Source organism: Salmo salar, chromosome 17 (genome assembly GCF_965601325.2).
Source record: "Salmo salar chromosome 17, fSalSal1, whole genome shotgun sequence".
Taxonomy (NCBI): Eukaryota; Metazoa; Chordata; class Actinopteri; order Salmoniformes; family Salmonidae; genus Salmo; species Salmo salar.
This window is the reverse complement of record NC_138307.1, coordinates 11,955,549-11,980,013: the sequence shown is the minus strand read 5'-3', so window position 1 is coordinate 11,980,013 and position 24,465 is coordinate 11,955,549. Positions and strand designations below refer to the sequence as shown.

The following is a 24,465-nucleotide window of genomic DNA, read 5'->3' as shown; positions in this document are numbered from 1 at the left end:
ATCCTCTGAGGATAAACCCAACAATCTGCTCTTGTACTTTGCTGTAGTTTAGAACAACCTTTATAGTGAAGAATGTTTCTTTAAGGAAAAAGGACTTGAAGGAGAGAAGAACAGCAGAGAATAGGACCAGGATTAAATGCATGGCGCATTATAGCACAGCGATCTATACAGCTGACAACACCTTTTAAAAAGGCAACATTCGCAGGGATTGCATTCACGATAAACATAGCGCAGTTTGGCTCAAGTGTCAATTATTTGTTTATATTGTGCTGCCATATAACACGCCTTGCGTTGAATCCCGGCCTAGGTCTTTATGAATCAACAGAACAGCAATATTCATACACCACATGCCAAAAATATTGCTCTAACTTTTATTTCAGATAAGACTAATGGAAAACAAACTGAAAGTTGATATTTTTACATTTCCACCTCCACAGTGTGTTCCTGTTCGAGTCCACAAGTTAACAGTGTATAAAAAAAAAAAACACCGAATAAGGAATTTATACATCAATGAAATTCAATACCTTTTTCAAACATTGGGGGTAATGCCATGACAAATATCAATATGAACACTCAGTGGCCATAACATCACCGGCCCCTCTAAGCAAGAGGAACACAGATAGACATTACTAGAGTAATGACATTCTACAAGAGTTTAGAAAGAACTTAACAGACACTGAAGCGTGACTTGGGGCAGCAAGCGTGGTGAGCCAAGGAGAAGCCAATAGTCTCCAATAGTCACACAAAGCGAACGTATCAAATAGGCCTTCTCCCTGTGTTTGCTTGTCTAGGTGGACGGAGAGAGAAGGATCGGACGCAGACGCTGCTAGAGAAAGAGAGGGCCAAACGTGGTCCTTGAGTGCAGAGCGAGAGAAAGCAAGACAAAGTCAGCATCATGGGAAAGACCCCAGCAGGGGGTTACGGTCTACAGCCTAGGATAACAAGTAGACGTCCATGCTTTAGGTAATTATTGCATCCAGGAGGGTCTGTTCCTAGGCCAGGCTGCCAGGTTGGGGGCTGGGGAGAGTGAGTTACTGGGCCGATCAGAAGCCAAGACCCTTGCCTCACTTCCTTCCGACTGGCAAAACCACATAGCTGCATGGGTTGGATTTAGGAGGGCAAGGGGTGAACAGAGAGAGGGAGAGGGATAATGGCACAGTCTCAGAGAGGAAGTGAAAGAAAGGGATGGTTTGGGAAGCAGCTTGGAGCTCCCCTCCCAGCAGTGCAGTTCAGGGCGAGATAAACGGCCTCAGTAAACGGCCCGCGGGTGCTTCATGCAGTAGTGGGCCTCCGATGACGACACGTACGCCGACTCCGGAAAAAAGTCCTCGTGGAACTCAGCCAAAAACCTGGGGAGCAGAGAGGGACAGAGTAGAAAGAGACCGAGAGAGAGATAACACCATAACTGGGTCTAATTCACCACACTGAGTAGAAGTCTGAAGTTAAGGCTAGTTAACACAGCATGGCCATCAACAGACAGCTAATGCATTTGAAACAAAGACCACCGTGGGAAATGCATTACTCACCGGACTACTGTGGACGTCACGGACCAGACTAGTTACTCAGCACTCCCAATCTTGGTGTTTTCCAACAGGGGGCTTGTTAACACCCCCTTCCCCCCTCCAGGCTTGCAGTTAGTCAGTGCTTTTAGTAACTTGCCTTAAATAACCCAATTCGCCAGAGTAGGAGAGGGAAAATCTCCCCGTCTAATCAGTAGGGAAAATAATCCGGAATGTTCTTAGTATCCGCTGCTCAGCCAAATCCTCTAAATCTTGCCATCTCATCTTAGCTCTACCCGCTCTTCTAATTTGACTGCAAACAAATTATCCTCATCAGAGGGAGAAATTAAGAGGCGCTTTAACCGGCAACAAATTGTCGTCGTTGTGGAGCACCGAGCTAGTCCGTATGGACCACAGGACCGTGGCTACAGCTATTCTTCATTATTTATTGGTTCGTCCTATCTATTAGTCAGTGCAAATGTAGAGCAAAGGCTGTAAACTTCAACCACATTTCTCTGCAGATGTTAGATAAGATATGGATACATTTTTGTGGGAGAGCAGCTGGGCGAACACAGGCATCCTTGTTCTCATACACATTAGGCACTCTCCACAGTGGTGGAAAAGGTACCCAATTCTCATACTTGAGTAAAAGTAAAGATACCTTAATAGAAAATGACTGAAGTAAAATACTACTTGAGTTTTAAATATACTTCAGTATCAAAAGTAAAAATAATTTGAGTAAAATACTACTTGGGTTTTAAATATACTTCAGTATCAAAAGTAAAAAAAATAATTTTAAATTCCTTATATTAAACAAGCTAGATGGCACAATTGCCTGGTTTTTATTTATTTATGGAGAGCCAGGGACACAATCCAACACTCAGACATCATTTACAAATGAAGCACTTGCATTTAGTGATTCCGCCAGATCAGAGGCAGTAGAAATGACCAGGGATGTTCTCTTGATAAGTGTGAATTGGACCATTTTCCTGTCCTGCTAAGCATTCAAAATTAAATGAGGACATTTGGGTGTCAGGGAAAATGTATGGAGTAAAAACTAAATTATTTTCTTTTGGAATGTTGTGATGTAAAAGTTGTAAAAAACAAATAGCAATGTATTAGTACTTTAAAGTATTTTTACTTAAGTACTTTCAGGGATGCAAACTGGTGAGGGCCCAAAAAGGTGAGACTTTTTTGTTGCACTGAAACATGCAGAAAATCCCTGCTTGGGGGAAATGCAGGTTAACTAATTAAACAACAAAGACTATGATCAACATGTTCAGTCTCTCTGTGTAAAATAAAAAGTGGTTCATGTGAACCCAACTCACAGCTAAAAAAATAAAAAATGTAAAGAAAGCAATCCAGTGTTATTTGTTGCCTATACTTTACTGCAAATGAGTCTTGATAAAACAAAACTATACACTACACTAATATTGCGGTTATGCATGACAGCCTTTACAATAATAGAATGCTTGTGACCATAGACATCTAAATATTGCATTTGGGGGGAAAAAACATCTTAACTCACTTCACTCACACAAGTGTTAACACAACAAAAGCAATATATTTGGGCTACACTGCACATTATTACATTGTACACCTTCTGCCTGTGGAAGTATGTTCTACAATGTGCCAGCAGAGCATGATACCCTTTGTTGGCATAATTGATCTCTTTCAGGCAGAGTACACCTGGCATACCCCTTTTATCAGCTGTATTGAAAAGGTGAGAAAGAGGGAAAGTGTGTGGTTTTCCTTCCACCTCTAGTGGCATCCAGCTTAAGCTCAACTTGATCCATGAATACACTTGTTTAACAAGCATTTTCAACTAATTATCTCATTCTGAAAATGAACCACATACTCTAAAGGGAAAACATTCGTTCACAGATAGTAGTTAGTTCGTTAGCTAGTTAACATTTCAGATCGCCAGGGTCCAGAAAGTGACTAATGCGTTATAACTTGAGGAACGGCAAGGAGTCGTATAACGTTACCAGTTAATACTATAGCGAATTGGTTAGGTTACTAACGTTGGTTCATCTGATGTTGTAACGAGCTGTCTGACTTTGTTAGCCAGCTAATTTTCACACCAAACACTCAATTATTTGATCAGTTAAGTAGGCTAATGTTGCTCAACATGTCTCTGGCTAGCTAACGGATAATTCGATCCAGCTAGCAAGATACTTAACAATGCTAACAATACTCGTCCCACCACACTTTCTCCCTCGCCTCAAACTTTCCAAATGCCCGTTGTTTTTCGGTTATAGCCGTCTCTGTGGTCAGGCTTCTCAGCAAGCCCCCCCCTCGCCCAAACTTTTCTCATCGGATCTACACGAATAACGTAGGTCACCTATTCTGGATTCAAAACGGCGAATTTCGCCAAAAGGTGACTAGTTTGCATCCCTGACTTTACACTGCCATCCCTCCCTCTGTATCACAGCAACACACCAGACGATTCCCGATTCTTCCAGAGAACCATCTGTGTGCCCATTCCCGGCATGCACTTCTCCACTCTGCTACAGTCAACATCCAGTCAGGTTTTCTCCCTTCCTGTATCTCACTAGACTGAACAGACCTCCTAAAATAAATGTGCGTGAACAGCTGAAGTTAAATCCCATTATAAGGCAGGCGTCAATATATTGCTTACAGCATCCAACATGTCTCTGACCTCTCCCGTAATATCAGATAAGTAACTAGGTTTCCATCCAATTAGCAACAGATTGGTGAATATTCCAAAATCCGCATTTTCCCACCATTGTTGCGTTCCCATCAAACTGACTTGTTGCGGATAAAATTCACTGCACAAAATGTACTTTTTCGCTTACGTTTTCATGTGTCGAATAAAAATATATAGTTAATCGCATTTTCAACCTTACCGATAGTTTTATGGCAAAACTGTTGCATTAAATAGCAAATGTGCCTAGTCTGGTCTTGGCACGTGTGGTTTAGCCAACTGCTCGCAGATAGTGCTTGTAGGCTAGTCTACATGATAATATTTTTATTTGTCAAACGGCAGTCAAGCATCGATCATGTCACCAGAGTAAGACCTTTGATATTTATTGAAAAGGAGCATCCAGCTCATACCGTACTTTCACCACCCTGTGAAGTTCATCATAGCTTAATACACTGCCATGTTTTCCCCGAGTCGTATTGGAAGGACCCCACACCATGTCATCGCGTGACTCCCAAGTTTACTTCGATATTATGGTTATTATACCAACATTTGCGCATAAAGGTCTTTCCACCGCCATTTCTCAGGTAATTAATTTTACCGACACAAAATGATCTCACTATGTCAAAACAAATTTATAAAACTGTACTGAAACTTCCTGTTTCCATCACAGCCATCGTGATATTTTTTTATTATACGAAATGACTACTTGTATAAAAACTGTGATTGGAAACGTGGTTACTGTCAATAAAAAGATGACACTAGTGGAAGAAGGCCCTAATAGACGATTGAGATGTACCCAGCTGTGAGAAGAAAAGGAGTCATAAGTCCCTCAGTGTGACACAGCGCAGAGAGGTGGCTGGAGGGGAAACTACAGGCGTTTGATTAATAAAGGAGAGAGAATAAATCCCTTAGGTTTGGGGCCAGCTGAAGATCGCTGGGCAGGATTTAAAGATTAGAATCGCCGGCTTGTGTAACGCCGACTCATCTCCCTTCACTTTAATGTAGTCTGACAGTCTCTCACACACATACAGACAGATGCAGGTGCGCGCACACACACACAGAGACACATGCACAGACACAAAAACAGCAAATCAATCCCTCTGCATAAATAACATCTCAAGCCATCATCGTCTGATCACATCCTGTTAGACGATATTATGGCTACAATAACCGTGGCAGGCATGCAGGGCGAGCCAGTTTACAGGTCAGTGAGCACTTTTTCCACTCAGTGAGTTGCATGAATCACACAAACAGAGAGTTGCTACCTAATAGCATTACACCACAGCTAACTGCCCCGATGAATGAGCTAGACTTCAGGTGACGGGGCTAACACTGGATAGGCTGAGAGGATTGTGTGTGCGCATCAGCAGATCAATGCAGACTGCACTCCCATTGCTCCCAACAGGGACACCCCCATCCCTCTCCAAGATATACAAAAAGCCCCATGGGAAAAATCCACCTCTCTATTCTCCACTGCGCTGTCCAATTATTATGTTTTCTAGGTTAATGTTACAGGAGAGGCCCATCAAGCTGCCGCATTGTCCAAACATTTCTGCATGCTAAACTAACGTTAGTACAATGTCAGAGGCCCATCAAGTGGAAACCCCTCACCATGCTAGCGAAGTGAGCACGTCCAAAGAAATGCTGACGTGGGCATTATCGTGATGAAAGGAAGTCTATCATGCAACTATAGTCGGCACAGCAACTAAATGGCAGCCTGTCCCTTCCTGCGAGGCGGCCGGCCCAATTACACACCAGGCAGTGATTGACTGGGGGATAACGGGCTTCGCCCAGTCAGTGTCACTAATCCTGGAGACTGGCGATTGTGCATCTTCAGTTCCACTGTGAGTTACTGTGGCTTGAGGAGTTATTAAAGGAATAAGGCCTGATGGGGTGTGGTATATCGCCAATATACCATGGTTAAGGGCTGGTATTATGCATGATGCAACGCAGAGTGCCTGGATACAGACCTTAGCTGTGGTATATTGGGCCATATACCACAAACACTGAGGTGCCTTATTGCTATTATAAACTGGTTAGCAACATAAGTTAGAACAGTAAATTGTATTTTTTTGTCATACCACAGCATTCAGCATTCAGAGCTCAAACCACCCAGTTCAGAAAACGTGATTTATGACCTTTATTTAACCAGGAAGGTTATTGAGAAAACATTTTCTTCTTAAATAACCATCTGACATTACAGAAACATTACAGGCCTAGGTTGTATGGAGGTGAGCTATGGCAGCTGAAATAGAGATTATTGAAGCCCTGGTTCTAGCCTAGTTATGGTGTGTGGCTGATCACTAAAAGAAGAACAAAAGTAAAGAAAACATGTGATTATTCTATAATTAGATGGGAGGTACCTGAGGAAGAGCTCCAGGTGTTTGACCAGGGCCCTTAGGTTCTTCTCTGGGATTTGCATCTTCCCCAGGATCTCTGGCAGCTTCACTGTATGAGTGGAATAAACGAGATTGAAAGAGGATGAGTGACTGGAGGCTACATTGAACTAAACAACAATCCCCCCCCACACACACACACACACAAAGGGCTTCTGAGGACACCTACCGAAGAGGCGTAGGAGGTGCTGTGAGCCGTACAGGTAGGAGGGTGGGGGAGGCTGGTCACTCTGGGGGTAGTTATCAGGGGTCAGCTTCCAGCTCAGGACCTCGTTAAGCTCGTTGTTCCGTCGGCTCTCCAGGCCAGAGAAGACGCCGCTGCCCTCCTTGCTGGGCGTCTGGGGCAACGGAGAGGATGAGCCACTGTGGACAGGGGTTTCTGGGAAGGGGACAGGAGGGCAGACGGCAGTCAATCAACTGATGGGAGTGGGTGGAGGACAACATTTGCATGGACACTTCAGAAACAACAGACATTTACTGTGTGCTGTAGCACTGAGAAGCTGTGCGCAGACAATATTCCATGTGTTTGGGAGCGGACTGTAATGTATGACAAAACGGAAGAGTGCCATCTAGCGGATGGATATGGTCATTACAACAACAGAGGCTACGAGTGACATTGCATAAAGTAAAGCAATCAACTGCTCACTACACAATAAACTGCTTATTGTGTTTGAGTGTGTTTTCTTGCCACTCACTCTTCTCCAGATTGAGGAAGAACTTGGGCAGCTGGGCAGGCATGTCGAGGCGGCGTTTGGGCTGGGGTGAGGTCGTAGCGCTGCCGCTGCCCCCCTCGCCCGCCATCCGCTCGCCCCCCGAGGTGTGACGTGTGGAGCGTCGCAGGGACTGGGGGGCTTCGGGGTCGGCCGTGGAGGCACAGCGCCGACGTTTGGGCGTGGTGGTGGGGTTTGCCGTGGTTGTGGAGGCCTCACTCAGGGCTGGTTGGCTGTCCGTGGACTGGGGGGTGGAGGGGTTGTGGCCAGAGGGGCTGGGGGTGCGCTCACGCAGGGTCCTGGGACAGGAAGGGTAGAGATGTTCAAAGAAAGACCAGTTTGGTAATGACATCAACATCACAAAACCAAAGAAACGTACAATAATTTGTCACTGACATTTTCAACTTAGGTCAGATATACAAACTGAACAAAGGCCTGATGTACTTAGAGTCTTCCAAAAGTGAAACGTTTTCAACTTCATTTTGTTTTGTCTTCCTGCCTGAAAATGACAGATGTTAATTATTCAAGAGGATTGCATACATAGCCTGGTGTCTGTCTTACTTGCTGGAGCTGGCTGTGTTGTCCCGGATAGGCAGGAAGAACTTTGAGGAGCTGACTTTCTTGAACTGAGCGTGCTCGTTGGGGTACAGGAGGATCATGGGAAGGGTGAAGTCGAAGGTGATTCTCAGGCCGTCCACCATCTCCTTGCAAAGCTCCTCACTGAAACAAAACGGTGACTTTTAGCTATCACAATGATAATTTCATCCACGATGACCATGTTCGAGAGCATCGAATCTGTGATGCATTTATTGGTAATATTGTGACTGACATACTTGATCTACAAATAACATTGAGTAGTTATTTATGATGCAAGGTCATTTGTAGATCAGTCAGTTGGCAGGCAGCTGCAATGTTGGCTGCAATGTCAAACAAAACCATTATGTAGCCCATGGGACTCATGAGAGGCGAAAAGGCTAATGGGAAATGTTGTACTTTGGGGACTCACTTCTTCTCTGGAGGAACATAGTGAGGACTGAGGCTGGTCTGGGTGGTGCTTTGGTGACTTCTGTACCTCTCATTGGCAGAGAAGGCTGCGTTGAAGGCAAAGTGCTTCACGTATGATTCCAAGATGTTCAATATGTTCATCTGGCACGGAAGCTTCACCAACTGGGGAGAAAAAGAACAAAGCCCTTCATGATCACAGCTCATTGGCAGTGAGATGTTGAAATGTCAAAAGTCAAGGGTTGCATTCAGTAGGGTACATCGAGGCAAAAAGTTTTGCAACAGAAAATGACAAATCTGTGTTCCAATTGGACTAGTCCCTGTTTTTATACATTTTGTCTCTACTGAACATGACCAATATCTAGGGATTTGGAGAGATAGGAATAGGTATATGGAACTACAATAGAGCGGGTGTTATCTTTGTTTAATGACACACCTTCTTCCTCTTGTTGATGTAGTAGCAGTCATCCTCCAGTTTCTTCTTGAGAACCTCAGGGATGTCTATGTTGATGGTCTTGTCCTCACTCTCCATCTTAGCATGAGCTTCCTGCTCTTCCTGCTGGAGATAGATGGGCAAACAGTCAGATCCATCGAGTCATTTTGTCAAAATGTGCATTTCTGACAATGTCAATAGAACAACCGAGTTGATAGGTTATGTATTGAGAAAACACAATACCATTTTGTCCAAATCTTCGGAAGAGTCGCTCTCCTCACTTTTCAAAGATTCAGGATCCTCGGAATCGTCCTCGTCACTGTTGTCTGAAGACGTAATCAAACCTGAAAGATACCCCCACCAAAAAGTACATGTAATTTTAGCTTGCAAGCCATTTCCAATGAAAAGCCATTCCGATAAACTACTTTGCACTAGCACTAGTTTGAGTGTGATGGAACAGGCAAACTCACATGCGTCATCACTCTCTTCCTTCTCTTCAGGAAGTGTCTTCAGAGCTGACTCAACACCGGGTAGACGACGACGTCTCTTCCCCCATCCCTTTCTCCTCCTGTGGGTAGAAGTGGACACAGTTAGACAGGACACTGGCACCAAATCTGCAGTCAGGCCTAATGCTTACTTCTCCGATATTCTCCAATGGAGTAAAACTTACATGCGAGCCACAGCTTTACGAGCCAGTTTACGTTGTAATTTGCGATTTTCGTCAGTTTCCCTGAGCACATGGTCCTCTGCTGCCAATCGATCCCAACTGTAGCACAAAGCAACAGATGATGAATACCACCCCTTCCAATTCAAGCCGCATGCAGTCGGCATGACAGTATTGTCAGTGATATCAAGGACAATACTCCACTGAAGGTTGCTATCCACACTCAATGATTTCCACTATATAGATGGCTAAAACCATTGACAACTACGTACAGTTTTCAAAGGATTGTTAAATAAAAGTTAGCACTATTTTTAGCCAACTGTACAAAGTTTCTACCAGTAGCTTGCTAAGTAAACATTATCAGCTAACAGTATGTTGAAAAATGAGCCATTTTGCTGCTCAACAGGCAGAGCCCACAAAGGATGGGGAAATTAACCTAAACCATTCAGATACAGGGAACTGCACTTTTTTTTTGGGGGGGGGGGGGTCCTCCCATCCACCCCTCCCCTGTACCACCCCACCCCTCAGGAACCTCCCATCCTCCTCCCCAGTATCCCTTCTTCAAGCCCACCACCCCAGACTGTCTTGTGTGTGAGTTTACCTTCTGTTCCAACCATTGAAGTGAATCAGGTATTCTGGGACTCGCTTTCCACGTTCATCTTTGCCAATTACAACATCGACGACCTAAAACATACAATTCCAGAAATTAACGATAGTTAGCGGCAGCCGACCAAACTCAAGTTAGCGTGTAACAGACAGCAGGCAAATGTATCACCACATCTAGACCAAATAGACAGTTAGCCATCCGTACGCGTTAGTTAACTAACAAAACATGACTAATTGGTGCTAGCTAGCTAATGTTATGTAAACAACGGGTTGGCTGTTTGTAATTTGTTGCCGTGGCCTTGCACAGAGGCTAGCTAACGTTAACTCATGCTATGTTAATTCATCGTTGGTGGTTAACGTTAGCTAGTTTAACGTTACTTCCAACGTTCGCGGACAGTTAACGTTAGCTAAGTTACGTAGTTAGCTAAATGTAGCAACTACGAGCTCGCTAAGAACATATACCCGAGCTAACCTGGCTTCAGCATGTGCAGAGATAGCAGGTACAGCATAGCAACAAATAACACGGATGCAGCCATTATTGATGGCCTCGTTTTTGCCATAAACCTACCATATAGCGTTCACGGTGCGTTAGCCTAATAGCAAACGTTAGCCTAGCAGCTAACTAGCATGGCAACCTCGGTTGGGCCTTCTGTGGTCTGTCCGGATATATCAAATAAACATAATGTCTAACTTAGCTACAGTATTGGATAAAGTTATAAAAACTGGAAATCAAAATGTTTGGGAATTGCATGCAGTATCAGTCTCGTGACCACAAACAAACTATAGGCTAAACAACAAGCCATTTACCTTAGCATCATAGAGTACTTTAGCTTTCGTAGGGTCAGGTTCGAAACAGAGGACTTTTTCTCCTTTGTGGAATTTAAATTTCATTCCCCGGGAGTTCATTTGTTCGTCATAGCGAGCAGGAGAGGAGGCATCTGGCTACCCCGCTCCTTAACCCTTTCCCTGCCGGGCTGTATCCAAAGGGGTCTTTGAAAAAAATATGGAGATGGCGCTAGGACACAACTCATCAAACGAATCCGTAATAGGGAATTTCTAGTTTGGTCCTTCGTGGACGCCGTAGAAATAAACAGTACATAAATTGACCAGCAGAGGGCATCCGTTATTCAAAGAGGATCCTACTAATATTTCTGTGACATGTAGCCCTTCCAATAATAAATCAAAGTTTGTCCATGTAGCTAATAAATAACGCAACAAAGGATAACCAGTAACAATTAAAAGTTGTGTCAACAAAAATATGCTTTTTCCAACCTGAGCTTGTTTAAAACCAAGGCATATATGTTTACATCACCCTGAAGAAGACACAGTGATGACAAAACGTTGGTGTTTTACCCAGTAAATGATGACTAGGAGTTTATATATATATATATATATATATATATATATATATATATATATATATATATATATATATATATATAGAGAGAGAGAGAGAGTGTGCGACTCTCTTTATTTTTTTATAGCTTACAGTTTATTCGCTGTTAGTCAGCACCGCTACTCTAAATATTATTCTCTGGGTTCAGAAACAAAAACATTTTGATAGGGTTCAGATGGTGAATGTTTACTCAGCTTAATGAGGCTCATTATTTTCTAAATTTGGAGACCGAACTATTTCAGTTGTCAGATGAGAAAACAGAGAGCGAGATAGTGTGTGAGAGAGACTCTGAAGGAAATCCCTCTTCTTATGGCCTAGTTGCATTTGTGTGTATGATGCCTTGTATGCTAAACCGCTTATCAGTGCAAGTGTGTGCTTTTTTCCATTCTGACAGAAACCATCAGGCTATCTCTGCTGTCACTTCTGTCACCACACTGATGTGTGACATGAATAAGACCTGCATTCACTGTGCAATTCTAATGAGTGATACATTTAGCTCAGTCAACTCACAAGGTCAGGATTGTATGTCATAGCCTATTTAATTAGCCTAACACACTACATATGTTTACTGTTGGCCAGAGTAGGTTACTGATGATGTAGGCTACCTGTTTCTTGCCTTATGGCTAGACAAGAGACAGACTTCTCCAATTATAATGAATTAGAGCAGAACAGTTTCTTTGTTAAAAAATCTTTACTCTTCCTATAACAGCCAATTGGACTGCTATTATCTATAAACACATTTTTACAAAAGTGTTTTATAATCATATTTGGTTTCTAGTGGCTGATGCCCACTAAAGTATATTAGAAACCATTCTACTTAGTCCCTACCCAGCACCCCTCTCATCCTAATTTAACCCCTGCAGGCTGTTTTATCCCCATTACTCTATTAATAAAATATGTGGTTTTAAAAGGGGTTAGAAGTCCAAAACGTGCCTGCGTAACGGTGGGACTCATTGGGTTAACATGGGGGCGCTTACATGCACATGCATGTGTGATGATGATTTCTACCTCTGGTACACACCAACCATATAGTCATATGTCTGGTTTCAGTGCTGGGGCCCCTTTTACAACTCCTGCAGCCGTGAGGTAGAGCAGCAATAGATTGCTTCTCTCTGACTCCTTCTCACCAATCTCTATCCCTCTATCTTCACTACTGCGCTTTTACCATTTTTGTATTTTTTATTTTATTTAACCATTATTTAACTAGGCAAGTCAGTTAAGAACAAATTCTTATTGACAATGGCGGCCTACACCGGCCAAACCCTAACCCGGACGACGCTGGGCCAATTGTGCGCCGCCTTATCGAACTCCCAATCACGGCCGGTTGTGATACAGCCTTCAATCGAACCAGGGTCTGTAGTGATGCCTCTAGGGCTGAGATGCAGTGCCTTAGACCGCTGTGCCACTCGGGACCCCAAAATGATGAGAAGGGATGGATAATTGCCTTGCTTGTGTGTGTATGTGTGTGTGTGCATGCGTCCAGGCCTGCCTTTCTGCGTACGTGCATGCGTATGTTCATTCATGTATATGTATGCATGCGTGTGTACCTGCGTGTATGTGTGTGTGAAGGTATGGGGGAAATGGTGCCTCATGGAAGACTGGAGGAGGGGGTTGCCCTGATAAAGCTGCTTATGAAGCTGCACTGCATGACACTGATAACAGCTCAGTCAGATTTGACCAGCCTAAAAACAGACAGGGGGAATGGATGAGATAAAGAGAGAGAGTGATCCACAAAGAATTTGAAAACGCTGGGGCTCCTCCCTTTTGCACTTTAACCTATTTGCACATCGCTACAGCACTGTATATAGACATAATGTGACATTTGACATGTCTATATTCCTTTGGAACTTCTGTAAATGTAATGTTTACTGTTAATTTGTATTGTTTATTTCACTGTTGTTTATTATCTATTTCACTTGCTTTGGCAATGTTAACATATGTTTCCCATGCCAACAAAGCCCTTGAAATGAATTGAGAGAGAGTGAAAGCTGAGAGAATTATAGAAAGAGGAAGCCATGCCCCTATAACCCTGAGCTTCTCAAAGGACACCTACGAAATGTCCATTTACAATGATAACACTAGTAGAGTTGAGTTTGAAGAAAGAGCCAAGTCTGAGCTCATTCTGGCCAAACGTACTGCATAGCAGCTAACCCATATATAGCAACATTGCGCCTGACAGTCTTTGTCACAACTTCTGAGAAACTTGTGGTGCGAAAATGCAGAGAGCAAGATAATCAGACCATGATATTTATTTTGAGGGTAAGACACAAACGCCATGTGCCCCAATGTAATGTAAAAATGTGAATTATAGTAGGATAGACTAGACTATAGGATTAATCCTCATTTATGGATTATGGCTTTAGGTCGATGATTAATCTTTATGCCATGTCCTCACTCGGCCATCTTTAGTTGTGCTTTATTTCAACAAAGCCAAAGTTAGGCTATGCAGCTATACATCACATAGGCCCAACATATGTAGTCTATACAATTAATTTATGATACAAACTTGAGAGATGCAGGTAAAGACCTGGGAAAGACACTTGTATGCACTGGTTTTGCTCATTGGAGCAACATGAGTGCGCAGTCTTAACAGCCACAGGAGCGCATTGGACGGATTAGAGGAGCGGCGGCGAGGGTAATCAGCTGCGAAACTTCTCTCATCCTGCCGCCCGCTCTGACTACAGTTTGGGAATGAGCTGAGCTGCATGCATAATAACACGGCACAGAGAATTGGATTCATTTGCGCGCTCTCTGTCTCTCGCTTTATCTGAACCAAGGCATTCTGGCGATGACAGCATCAAAACACGTGGACCAAGGGTTCACTGTAGGAGTATATTGATGGGACCTATCTCGTGGTTTGTTTTTTTATGGCGCTTAAACTAAACTTCTGAGAAAAGGGTTTCAAAAAAACGCTGCTGCGTTTGTGCAGAGGGGAGATAGAGATGTCATCTGGTCAAGGACTACTGAACGTCTTCTCCTGCTCCACTCCAGCTTCCAAAGCCATCTCCAAAAGGAAGTTGCGACAAACTCGGAGCCTGGACCCTGATATTATAAGGAAATGTGGCACAGAGACAGATGGAACCAATGGGGACCGCTTGGGGTTACCGGGTTTGCGCGTTGAGGAGGCAGGTGCGTTTTCATCCTCGCCAAGCTCCCCTGAGCACCCGATTGCGTTGAAATCAGATCCCCGTTCCAGAAATCTTAGTGTGAAAAAAACACTTTCGTCTTTATCTGGTCCCTCCACACCCTTGAACCTCTCCCCGACATCAAACTTTCCCTTTAACTATGACGTGACTGTGAGGGGCACAAAGCGGAATACCGCGTGGGATTTACCGTTTCTGGTGAGGAGCCCCAGCGTCACTCCAACTGGGACCACGAACACATTATTCTCACCGCGGAGATGGCTTCAGAAGAAGCAGCAACCGTCCAGTTCTCACGCCTATATCGTTTGGAAGTCGGAGGTAAATATGACGATGCGTGCACTCCACGCAATAAAAAATAAGCCTTCATGGTGTTCAAGAGGAATGACATAATGACAACATACTTTTGTCTTTGAGGATTTACAGTGCCCTCAGAAAGTACTTACACCCCTTGACTTTTTCCGCATTTAGCTGTGTTACAGCCTGAATTTAACGTTGATTAAATTTAGATTTTGTGTCACTGACCTACACACAATACCGCGAATTAGGTTTTTAGAAAAGTTTACAAATGAAAAAAAATGAAAAGCTGGAATGTCTTGAGTCAATAAGTATTCAATACCTTTGTTAAGGCAAGGTACAGACACATGCATACGCACACATTGTGATATTGTTGTATAGTGGTATTGAACATTTTGTGTTGTGGATATGTGGTGGTGTAGGGATGTTATATAATTTACTGTTTTATCTTTAGCTCATTCAGTACAAACATAGTTCACTGTTTTATCTTTTGTTTTATATATAATGTGGGTGCTTTGGTGTGTTTGGAATAAAAATATTCCAAAACATGTATCCTGATTGCAGTAAGGCACTAAAATAAAACTGCAATACAATGTGTATGTTTGGGGCAAAGAATACCACTCTTCGTATTTTTAAGCATGGCGATGTCCGCATCATATTATGGATATGCTTGTCAGGAAAGGACTAGGGAGTTTTTTGGGATAAAAAAAAATGGAATAGACACTGGGAGACAAATGTACCTTTCATCAGGCCAATAATTTAAAACACAAGGCCAAACATACACTGGAGTTGAATGTTCCTAAGTGGCCGAGTTACAGTTTTGACTTAAATCGACTTGAAAATCTATGGCAAGACTTATAAATGGCTGTCTAGCAATGATCAACAATCAACTTGATAGAGCTTGAAGAATAAAAAAAATAATAAATGTGCAAATATTTTTCAATCCAGGTGTGCAAAGCTCTTAGACTTACCCAGAAAAACTCACAGCTGTAATCGCTGCTAAAGGTGATTCTATCATGTATTGACTCAGGGGTGTGAATAATTATGTAAATGAGATATTTCTGTATTTCATTTTCAATAAATGTGCAAAAATGTCTAAAGACATATTTTCACTTTGTCATGATGGTATTATTGTGTTTAGATGTGTAAAAAATGTAATCTGTTTTGAATTCAGGCTGTACCACAACAAAATGTGTAACAACTAAAGGGGTATGAAGACTTTCTGAAGGCACTGTATAACGGTCCGGAGTAGGCCTAAAGGCTACACGTGTTTATATTTCTTGTCTTTTGATAATTAGAGATGATTTGTTTCATATTTTCACAGTTAATAAAGGAGGGAGTGCCTTCCGAATGAAGCGTGCATGTAACAGCGTCTGCAGAGTGTCTGCAGCAGTCAGACCCATATTGAAATCCTTACAAAAACATACTTGGGACTTATTTTTAGCAGCGGCTTTATTGGCTGCATATTTGGCAGCTGTCCACATGCTCCAGTCCAGTTGAATGGTGTAATGATGTTTTTTCCCCCCCATCTCTTGTGGACTCCCTTGCTATCTGGGATCCTTGGGACGCTCATACCTGAAGTTTACATTTAAAATGGTTAAGGTAAGGGCTAAAGTAAGGGTTAGGTAAGGGAGGCTGCTTTAGGGAGGAACGGCTCATAATAATTGCTGGAAAGGAGTTAATGGAATGGCATCAAACACATGGAAACCATGTGTTTGATGTATTTGATACCATTCCACCGATTCCGCTCCAGCCATTACAATGAGCCTGCCCTCCCCAATTAAGGTTCCACCAACCTCCTGTGGTTATGGTTAAGGTTAGGATAAAGCAGGGCTCTCCAACCCTCTTCCTGGAGAGCTACCATCCTGTAGGTTTTCACTCCAACCCTAATATAGCGCACCTGATTCTAATAATTAGCTGGTTGATAAGCTGAATCAGGTTAGTCACAGCTGGTGTTGGAGCGAAAACCTACAGGACGATAGCTCTCCAGGAACAGGGTTGGAGTTAAAACCTACAGGACGATAGCTCTCCAGGAACAGGGTTGGAGTTAAAACCTACAGGACGATAGCTCTCCAGGAACAGGGTTGGAGTTAAAACCTACAGGACGATAGCTCTTCAGGAACAGGGTTGGAGTTAAAACCTACAGGACGATAGCTCTCCAGGAACAGGGTTGGAGTTAAAACCTACAGGACGATAGCTCTCCAGGAACAGGGTTGGAGTTAAAACCTACAGGACGATAGCTCTCCAGGAACAGGGTTGGAGTTAAAACCTACAGGACGATAGCTCTCCAGGAACAGGGTCGGAGTTAAAACCTACAGGACGATAGCGCTCCAGGAACATGGTTGGAGTGAAAACCTACAGGACGATAGCTCTCCAGGAACAGGGTTGGAGTTAAAACCTACAGGACGATAGCTCTCCAGGAACAGGGTTGGAGAGCCCTAGGGTAAATGGAGGGGTTAAGCTTAGGGTTAGGGTTGGGACGTCCCAAGGATCCCGTTTAGCGCTAACCCTGGAATTACGCTCATGTAACGATGCTTTGGCAGCACGTGACAACGCGTTTTGATGGCACTGAGATGGGTCTCACCAGTGTGAACTGAACTGTCACGGGGTCAAAGACAGACACATGAAATAAATGAGCTGTCTCACGATTTGCGGACCCTTCCCCATTATGTTGTTGTTCCCCAAACAGGGCAATGAATGTGACATAGACCAATGATTCAGGAAACTCAGTCAGTGTGAATGGTGGGAATTTCCTACATGCCTGAATGTGATTGAATATAATATAATTGAATTCAATTTACATTTAAATCCATTAAACAGAGGCAACAGAAATTATTCCCTTTTTATGTTGACAGTTAAACTATGGTGACTTTGATGTTCTAGGATGCAGGAGTAGAGGCAGTATCTTTCCTGTGACTGGTATTATCCCTTACGAGCTACACTACACAAGTAAGTGGACACCTGCCCGTCGAACATCTTATTCCAAATCATGGGCATTAATATGGAGTTGGTCCCCGCTTTGCTGCTATAACATTATCCACTCTTCTGGGAAGGCTTTCCACTAGATGTTGGAACATTGCTCCAGGTACTTGCTTCTATTCAGCCATAAGAGCATTAGTGAGGTCGGGAACTGATGTTGGGCGATTAGGCCTGCCTCGCAGTCGGCATTCCAATTAATCCAAAAGGTGTCCGCTGGAGTTGAGGTCAGGGCTCTTTACAGGCCAGTCAAGTTCTTCCACACCAATCTCGACAAATCATTTCTGTATGGATTTCGCTTTGTGCAGAGGGAATTTTCATGCTGGATCAGGAAAAGGCCTTCCCCAAACTGTTACCACAAAGTTGGAAGTACAGAATCGTCTACAATGTCATTGTATGCTGTAGGTTTAATATTTCCCTTCACTGGAACTAAGGGGCCTTGCCCGAACCATGAAAAACTACCCCAGACCTTTATTCTTCCTCCAACAAACTTTACAGTTGGCACAATGCAATCGGGCAGGTGTCGTTCTTCTGGCGTCCGCCAAACCCAGATTTGTCCGTTGAACTGCCCAATGGTGAAGCGTGATTCATCACTCCAGAGAACGCGTTTCCATTGCTCCAGAGTTCAATGGCGGTGATCTTTACACCACTCCAGCCAATGCTTGGCATTGCACATGGTGATCTTAGGCTTGGGTGTGGCTGCTCGGCCATGGAAACCCATTTCATGAAGCTGAAAAGTTATTGTGCTGACATTACTTCCAGAGGCAGTTTGGAACTCGGTAGTGAGTGTTGCAACCGAGGACAGACGATTTTTACGCGTTTCAGCACTTGGCGGTCCAGTTCTGTGAGCTTGTGTGGCATACCACTTTGCGTCTGAGCCATTGTTGCTCCGAGACGTTTCCAATTCATAATAACAGCGCTTACAGCTTACAGGCAGCTCTAGCAGGGAAGAAATTAGTTGGAAAGGTGGCATCTTATGACGGTGCCACGTTGTTTAAAATACTCAATTCCAAAAGCAACATGTCAGGTTTGCCAGGTATGTCAGGTATATGTCAACAGAAAGGACAGGTAGTTCATCGTTACCAGAAGTTCTAAACTAGTTGACATCAACAGCATATGATGTAACATATAAAGTATTTTGGGTCTCTGATTCAGTTAGGGTGATGAAAAGTGTGTTTTATCTGCTATCTATTATCTCTAGAAGGCTCCTTTGAAGTCTACAATCAATCGTCTACCTGGGTGTAATTGGGTGTTGCCTCCTTGGGTGTGTAATTTCTCATCCCGAAATCCTCGGACAGTACAACCAATCAATCAATAAATAAATAAATAAATAAATCAATCAAATGTATTTATCAAACCCTTTTTACATCAGCAGATGTCACAAAGTGCTTATACAGAAACCCAGCCTAAAACCCCAAGGGCACCTATTGAGAGTACAGGGAACATTAATTGCAAACCGAAAGTGGCAAAGGTGGTTTGGGATTTATGGTTTTTGGATCACTCCCAAGTCCTATCATATTATACACTAACAAGGTCGTAACTCTGTTTTTGGATATCCTACCACTGTATACATTATGTATCATTGAGATAAAGCAGGGTTGCTTCTTCTTCTCCACAATATTCAGATACAGTAGTGGTATCCCACTAGTCTATTCCTACAGACGCTGGCAAGTACAACTAGTGGATACATGCTGTCCTGTATTCAGTTTTTTCCAACATGTTTTTGTCATATCATATTTTGTTTTGTAGCTTGCTTATCTTGTCATAAATTGCCATTTGACAGTCTATCTTTGGATTCCCTTCGTGGGTGTTGGGTGTTGATTAGTGGGTGTTGATTCTATATTGATTCTGTGTCAGATAGGCCTAATGAAATCACAAGATACCGAATGGAACATTTCGACCAACTACTCAGCTAAGAGATTCAGAGTAGAGTAATTATTATTTTCCGATGTGATCCACGAACAGGAAGTGAAACCAGTTTGTTGACGTTTGTGAGGAGCTAGAAGGTTTACATTCAGGACCTATTTTTGGACATCACTTCCATTAATGGTTTAAGAGTGAACGAGTGGAAAGAAGAAAAAGGGGGAAGAGAAGGAGAAAAGCAGTAGCTAGGGTGTCTTAGTTTATCTTATTGAGTCATTCTACTAAAGACACCAGCTTGAAGCTTCAGTCAGGCTATAACAAGAAAAGGCCATTACTGGACATGCTGTATGTTTACTGTTCATGTTCCGTTGTTGCTAAGTAGCCCTGAGACTCATCCAGGCATATATTACTTAATGTAATGCGCATTCTCTACAGATAGCATATGAAGAGTTTATTTCCAATATGCTATATCCACCTATTTTCATTTGTGTTTTTTCATCAGAAATTATTGCTAATGGGTGCCTTCACGTGTGTGTAAAATATTACTGTTCTCAAATTTTAAAATCATAGATTTTAGATGTGTGTAAGAAATAATTATATTTTTGGCAAAACGCTATATTTACATTGTTTAGCTGGAATGGAATGTTCGTATCCTTTATATTTGACTGTGATATGTGGTTGTCTCACAAAGCTATCTTAAGATGAATGCACTTACTGTAAGTCACTCTGGATAAGAGCATCTGCTAAAGGACTCAAATGTAAACTATAAATGTTTTACATGCAAATCTCATATTACTGTATTTAATGATATATCAACAAAAAAAAATATATATTTTAAATATTGATATCAATTTCTTTTGTCTTATTTGCTACATTTGACTGTGTAAAACATAGCAAAGCTACTTATTTCTCTGAGAGTGATGCGGATATAAAGCATTTTGAAAATAATATGATTATTTCTCCCTCTGATATGAAACCAGGAAGTGATAGATTTTAAGCAAATACTGTACATGTCTGTCATTGAACAACCCCATGCCATAGGGAAAAAAACACACCAATCTCTTTTAGAATTTCTTAAAACAATAAAAGCTCATTGACCAACATCTCAGAAAAATTTCTATATAGCGTTTTGGAATGAAACTCTTCATATAGTTCTGGTTGGAGCATGTGCATTTCACTGATATGTCCACATCATACTCATTTAGTATCAGTATGTATTAATTTAGTTACTAGACGTTATCTCAAAGAGGTATTCATAAACTGGCACCATGTCGTTACCCCTTCCCTCCTTACTTGTGATTTATACTGGCAACCCTTTGGTCCATTTAGTTGCAGTTACCTAATGGTTTCTTCCCACTCCTATAAGGTCACAGTAGGATAACATTACTGAGTATTACTGATATACAGTTGAAGTCGGACGTTTTCATACACCTTAGCCAAATACATTTAAACTCAGTTTTTCACAATTCCTGACATTTAATCCTAGTAAAAATTCCCTGTCTGAGGTCAGTTAGGATCACCACTTTATTTTAAGAATGTGAAATATCAGAATGCTAGCAGAGAGAATGATTTATTTCAGCTTTTATTTCTTTCATCACATTCCCAGCGGGTCAGAAGTTTACATACACTCAATTAGTATTTGGTAGCATTACCTTTAAATTGTTTAACTTGGGTCAAATGTTTCGGGTAGCCTTCCACAAGCTTCCCACAATAAGTTGGGTGAATTTTGGCCCATTCCTCCTGACAGAGCTGGTGTAACTGAGTCAGGTTTGTAGACCTCCTTTCTCACACACACTTTTTCAGTTCTGCCCACACATTTTCTATAGGATTGAGGTCAGGGCTTTGTGATGGCCACTCCAATACCTTGACTTTGTTGTCCTTAAGCCATTTTTCCACAACTTTGGAAGTATGCTTGGGGTCATTGTCCATTTGGAAGACCCATTTGCAACCAAGCTTTAACTTCCTGACAGATGTCTTGAGATGTTGCTTCAATATATCCACATAATGTTCCTCTCTCGTGACGCCATCGATTTTGTGAATTACACCAGTCCCTCCTGCAGCAAAGCACCCCCACAACATGATGCTGCCACCCCGTGCTTCATGGTTGGGATGGTGTTCTTCGGCTTGCAAGCATCCCCCTTTTTCCTCCAAACATAACGATGGTCATTATGGCCACACAGTTCTATTTTTGTTTCATCAGACCAGAGGACATTTCTCCAAAAAGTACGATCTTTGTCCCCATGTGCAGTTGCAAACCATAGTCTTCCGTAGTCTGGCTTTTTTTTATAGCGGTTTTGGAGCAGTGGCTTCTTCCTTGCTGAGCGGCCTTTCAGGTTATGTCGATATAGGACTCGTTTTACTGTGGATATACTGTTGAAGTCGGAAGTTTACATACACTTAGGTTGGAGTCATTAAAACTAGTTTTTCAACCACTCCACAAAGTTCTTGTTAACAAACCATAGTTTTGGCAAGTCGGTTAAAACATCTACTTTGTGCATGACACAAGTAATTTTTCTAACAATTGTTTACAGACAGATTATTTCACTTCTAATTCACTGTATCACAATTCCAGTGGATCAGAAGTTTACATACACTAAGTTGACTGTGCCTTTAAACAGCTTGGAAAATTCCAGAAAATGATGTCATGGCTTTAGAAGCTTCTATTAGGCTAATTGACATCATTTGAGTCATTTGGAGGTGTACCTGTGGATGTATATCAAGGTCTACCTTCAAACTCAGTGCCTCTTTGCTTGACATCATGGGAAAATCAAAAGAAATCAGCCAAGATCTCAGAAAAAAGGTTGTAGACCTCCACAAGTCTGGTTCATCCTTGGGAGCAATTTCCAAACGCCTGAAGGTACCACGTTCATCTGTACAAACAATAGTACTCAAGTATAAACAACATGGGACCACACAGCTGTCATACCGCTCAGGAAGGAGACGCGTTCTGTCTCCTGGAAATGAATGTGCAAAAAAGTGCAAATCAAGTGCACATCAATCCCAGAACAACAGCAAAGGACCTTGTGAAGATGCTGGAGGAAACAGGTCCAAAAGTATATATATCCACAGTAAAACGAGTCCTATATCGACATAACCTGAAAGGCCGCTCAGCAAGGAAGAAGCCACTGTTTCAAAACCGCCATAGAAAAGCCAGACTACGGTTTGCAATTGCACATGGGGTCAAATATTGTACCTTTTGGAGAAATGTCCTCTGGTCTGATGAAACAAAAATAGAACTGTTAGGCCATAATGCCTTGAGGGCAAAAACAAATGTGAATGGTTTATTTAGGCGAGAAATGTGATGGGTTAAGTATAGACGTAATCCCAATTGTTTAATGTTAGGGTTAGGGGTGAGGTTAAGTTTGTGCAATCACTGTTAGTGTAAGATTGAATAAGGAAAACTCCTCTGAGCTACAGGTTGGTTGATGCTCAGTGCCACTTTAGACAGTTTTCACTGTATAATGTACATGTTGTAGTCTAGTTGGCATAAACAGAGACAGACACCCAGAGAGACATTCTCCAGTCAAAACCTCCAGTCAAATCAATTAAGACCATGTGTTCAAAGACCATTGATAACTGCCCGTACCTGTTCAAAGACTGCAGACTGCAGGTCTAACTGGATGCATATGTTCAAAGAAGGTAGGTAGATATTCTGTACTGGACGTGTACTGAGCGTGTCTCCTCAGTATAGTCATCGTGAGGTCTGTCTTCAAGCTACAGTGCTGTTTAGGCGAGTCCAGTTGATTGATCACACATTGTGATGGATCACACTGGGATCTTTTAGGAAAGGGTTTTGATTTCAACTCGATCTTGCCTAAAAGCTACCCCACCTTACACTCTGCACATACGCACGCACACACACACACACGCACGCACGCACTCCCACACACACAATTTTTTTTTAAAGAGGGGGGGGTGACGACCTTGACAGAGACATCTCCGGAATGTTTTTCAGAGTGTGTAGTAGCGTCTGGATTGGTTCAACCTGCCATCCCTTTTGCCCACTTCGCTTTTTCACTCAGTGCTGAATCGCAGCTCTGTCTCAGCTCGAAAATAAGTCTCAGTGAATGTCACCTGACAATTCTTGTTCCCTGGCCGGACTTCAATCAAATGATGAAGCTAACTGGAGAAAGAAGGCAGTGCGTCTGCACGCCACACCAGCAGAAATAACTGGTTCTCACTTTTTCCCCCTTGCATACTTCTCCTTGGGGAAATCAACCGTGGATTTGCGTCTGCGAATCTGCTGCCGCTAGAGTTCTAATTTAATTTCACGCAGAATGTAATTTGTTGTGGTAGTTGCTATTGTTGACCGACACCATGCTATCTGGGTCAGATTGTTATTTAGAGTTGTTGCTTGCATTTTATATCACTATTATTTATCAGTCAATTACAGATGCTATCTGACTGAAAAAGTGGACCCTAAGACAAACAAAATCCTAGAAGCGAAGATAGCATGTTTTTGGATTTGTGTATGAAGGGGACTATTTGTTGGTTTATCAGGAGACACATTGACACACCATTCCTACAACTACTAGCCTGGTCCCAGGTCTCTGTGATCTTCTGACTCTTATCCTATGACAAGACAGCACAAACAGATCTGGGGCCAGGCTATACAACTACTGCTAGCCCACCATCACCGATAGGCTACTGACTTTTGGCTTCTGCATTATCTCAAGATGGTTCCCTCAGGTGATACACGGAGTGAAGTGCTCCTGCTGTCTCTGTGAGAGAAACAGTGGCATGTTTATGCAGTAGAAAATCATACTAGGATGATGTTTTACAGCTTGGAGAAATGAAAATAACCATCGTCTGTTC

General features: G+C 42.5%; 2 protein-coding genes across 4 annotated transcripts in view; one reads left to right on the top strand and one right to left on the bottom strand.

Moving 5' to 3' along the window:
* Positions 1-357: 357 nt before the first annotated feature.
* msl3 (MSL complex subunit 3) lies at positions 358-11,044 on the bottom strand. 2 transcript variants are annotated; one of them, NM_001141647.1, is given in 12 exon segments: positions 358-1,349; positions 6,531-6,615; positions 6,733-6,942; positions 7,259-7,572; positions 7,835-7,993; positions 8,280-8,440; positions 8,712-8,834; positions 8,952-9,052; positions 9,179-9,276; positions 9,379-9,474; positions 9,974-10,056; positions 10,786-10,954. In NM_001141647.1, coding segments are annotated over 12 exon segments (1,629 nt in total). In that variant the 5' UTR covers positions 10,885-10,954; the 3' UTR covers positions 358-1,249.
* Positions 11,045-14,023: 2,979 nt separating this feature from the next.
* LOC106575282 (rho GTPase-activating protein 6) overlaps positions 14,024-24,465 on the top strand; it is a 79,806-nt gene continuing 69,364 nt past the window's right edge. The window contains exon 1 of one of the 2 annotated variants that reach the window (XM_014151712.3): positions 14,024-14,835. In XM_014151712.3, coding sequence (XP_014007187.3) covers positions 14,317-14,835 — 519 coding nt within the window. In that variant the 5' untranslated portion in view covers positions 14,024-14,316. The remainder of the gene's footprint in view (positions 14,836-24,465) is intronic. The other variant, XM_014151711.3, reaches the window with a different exon arrangement.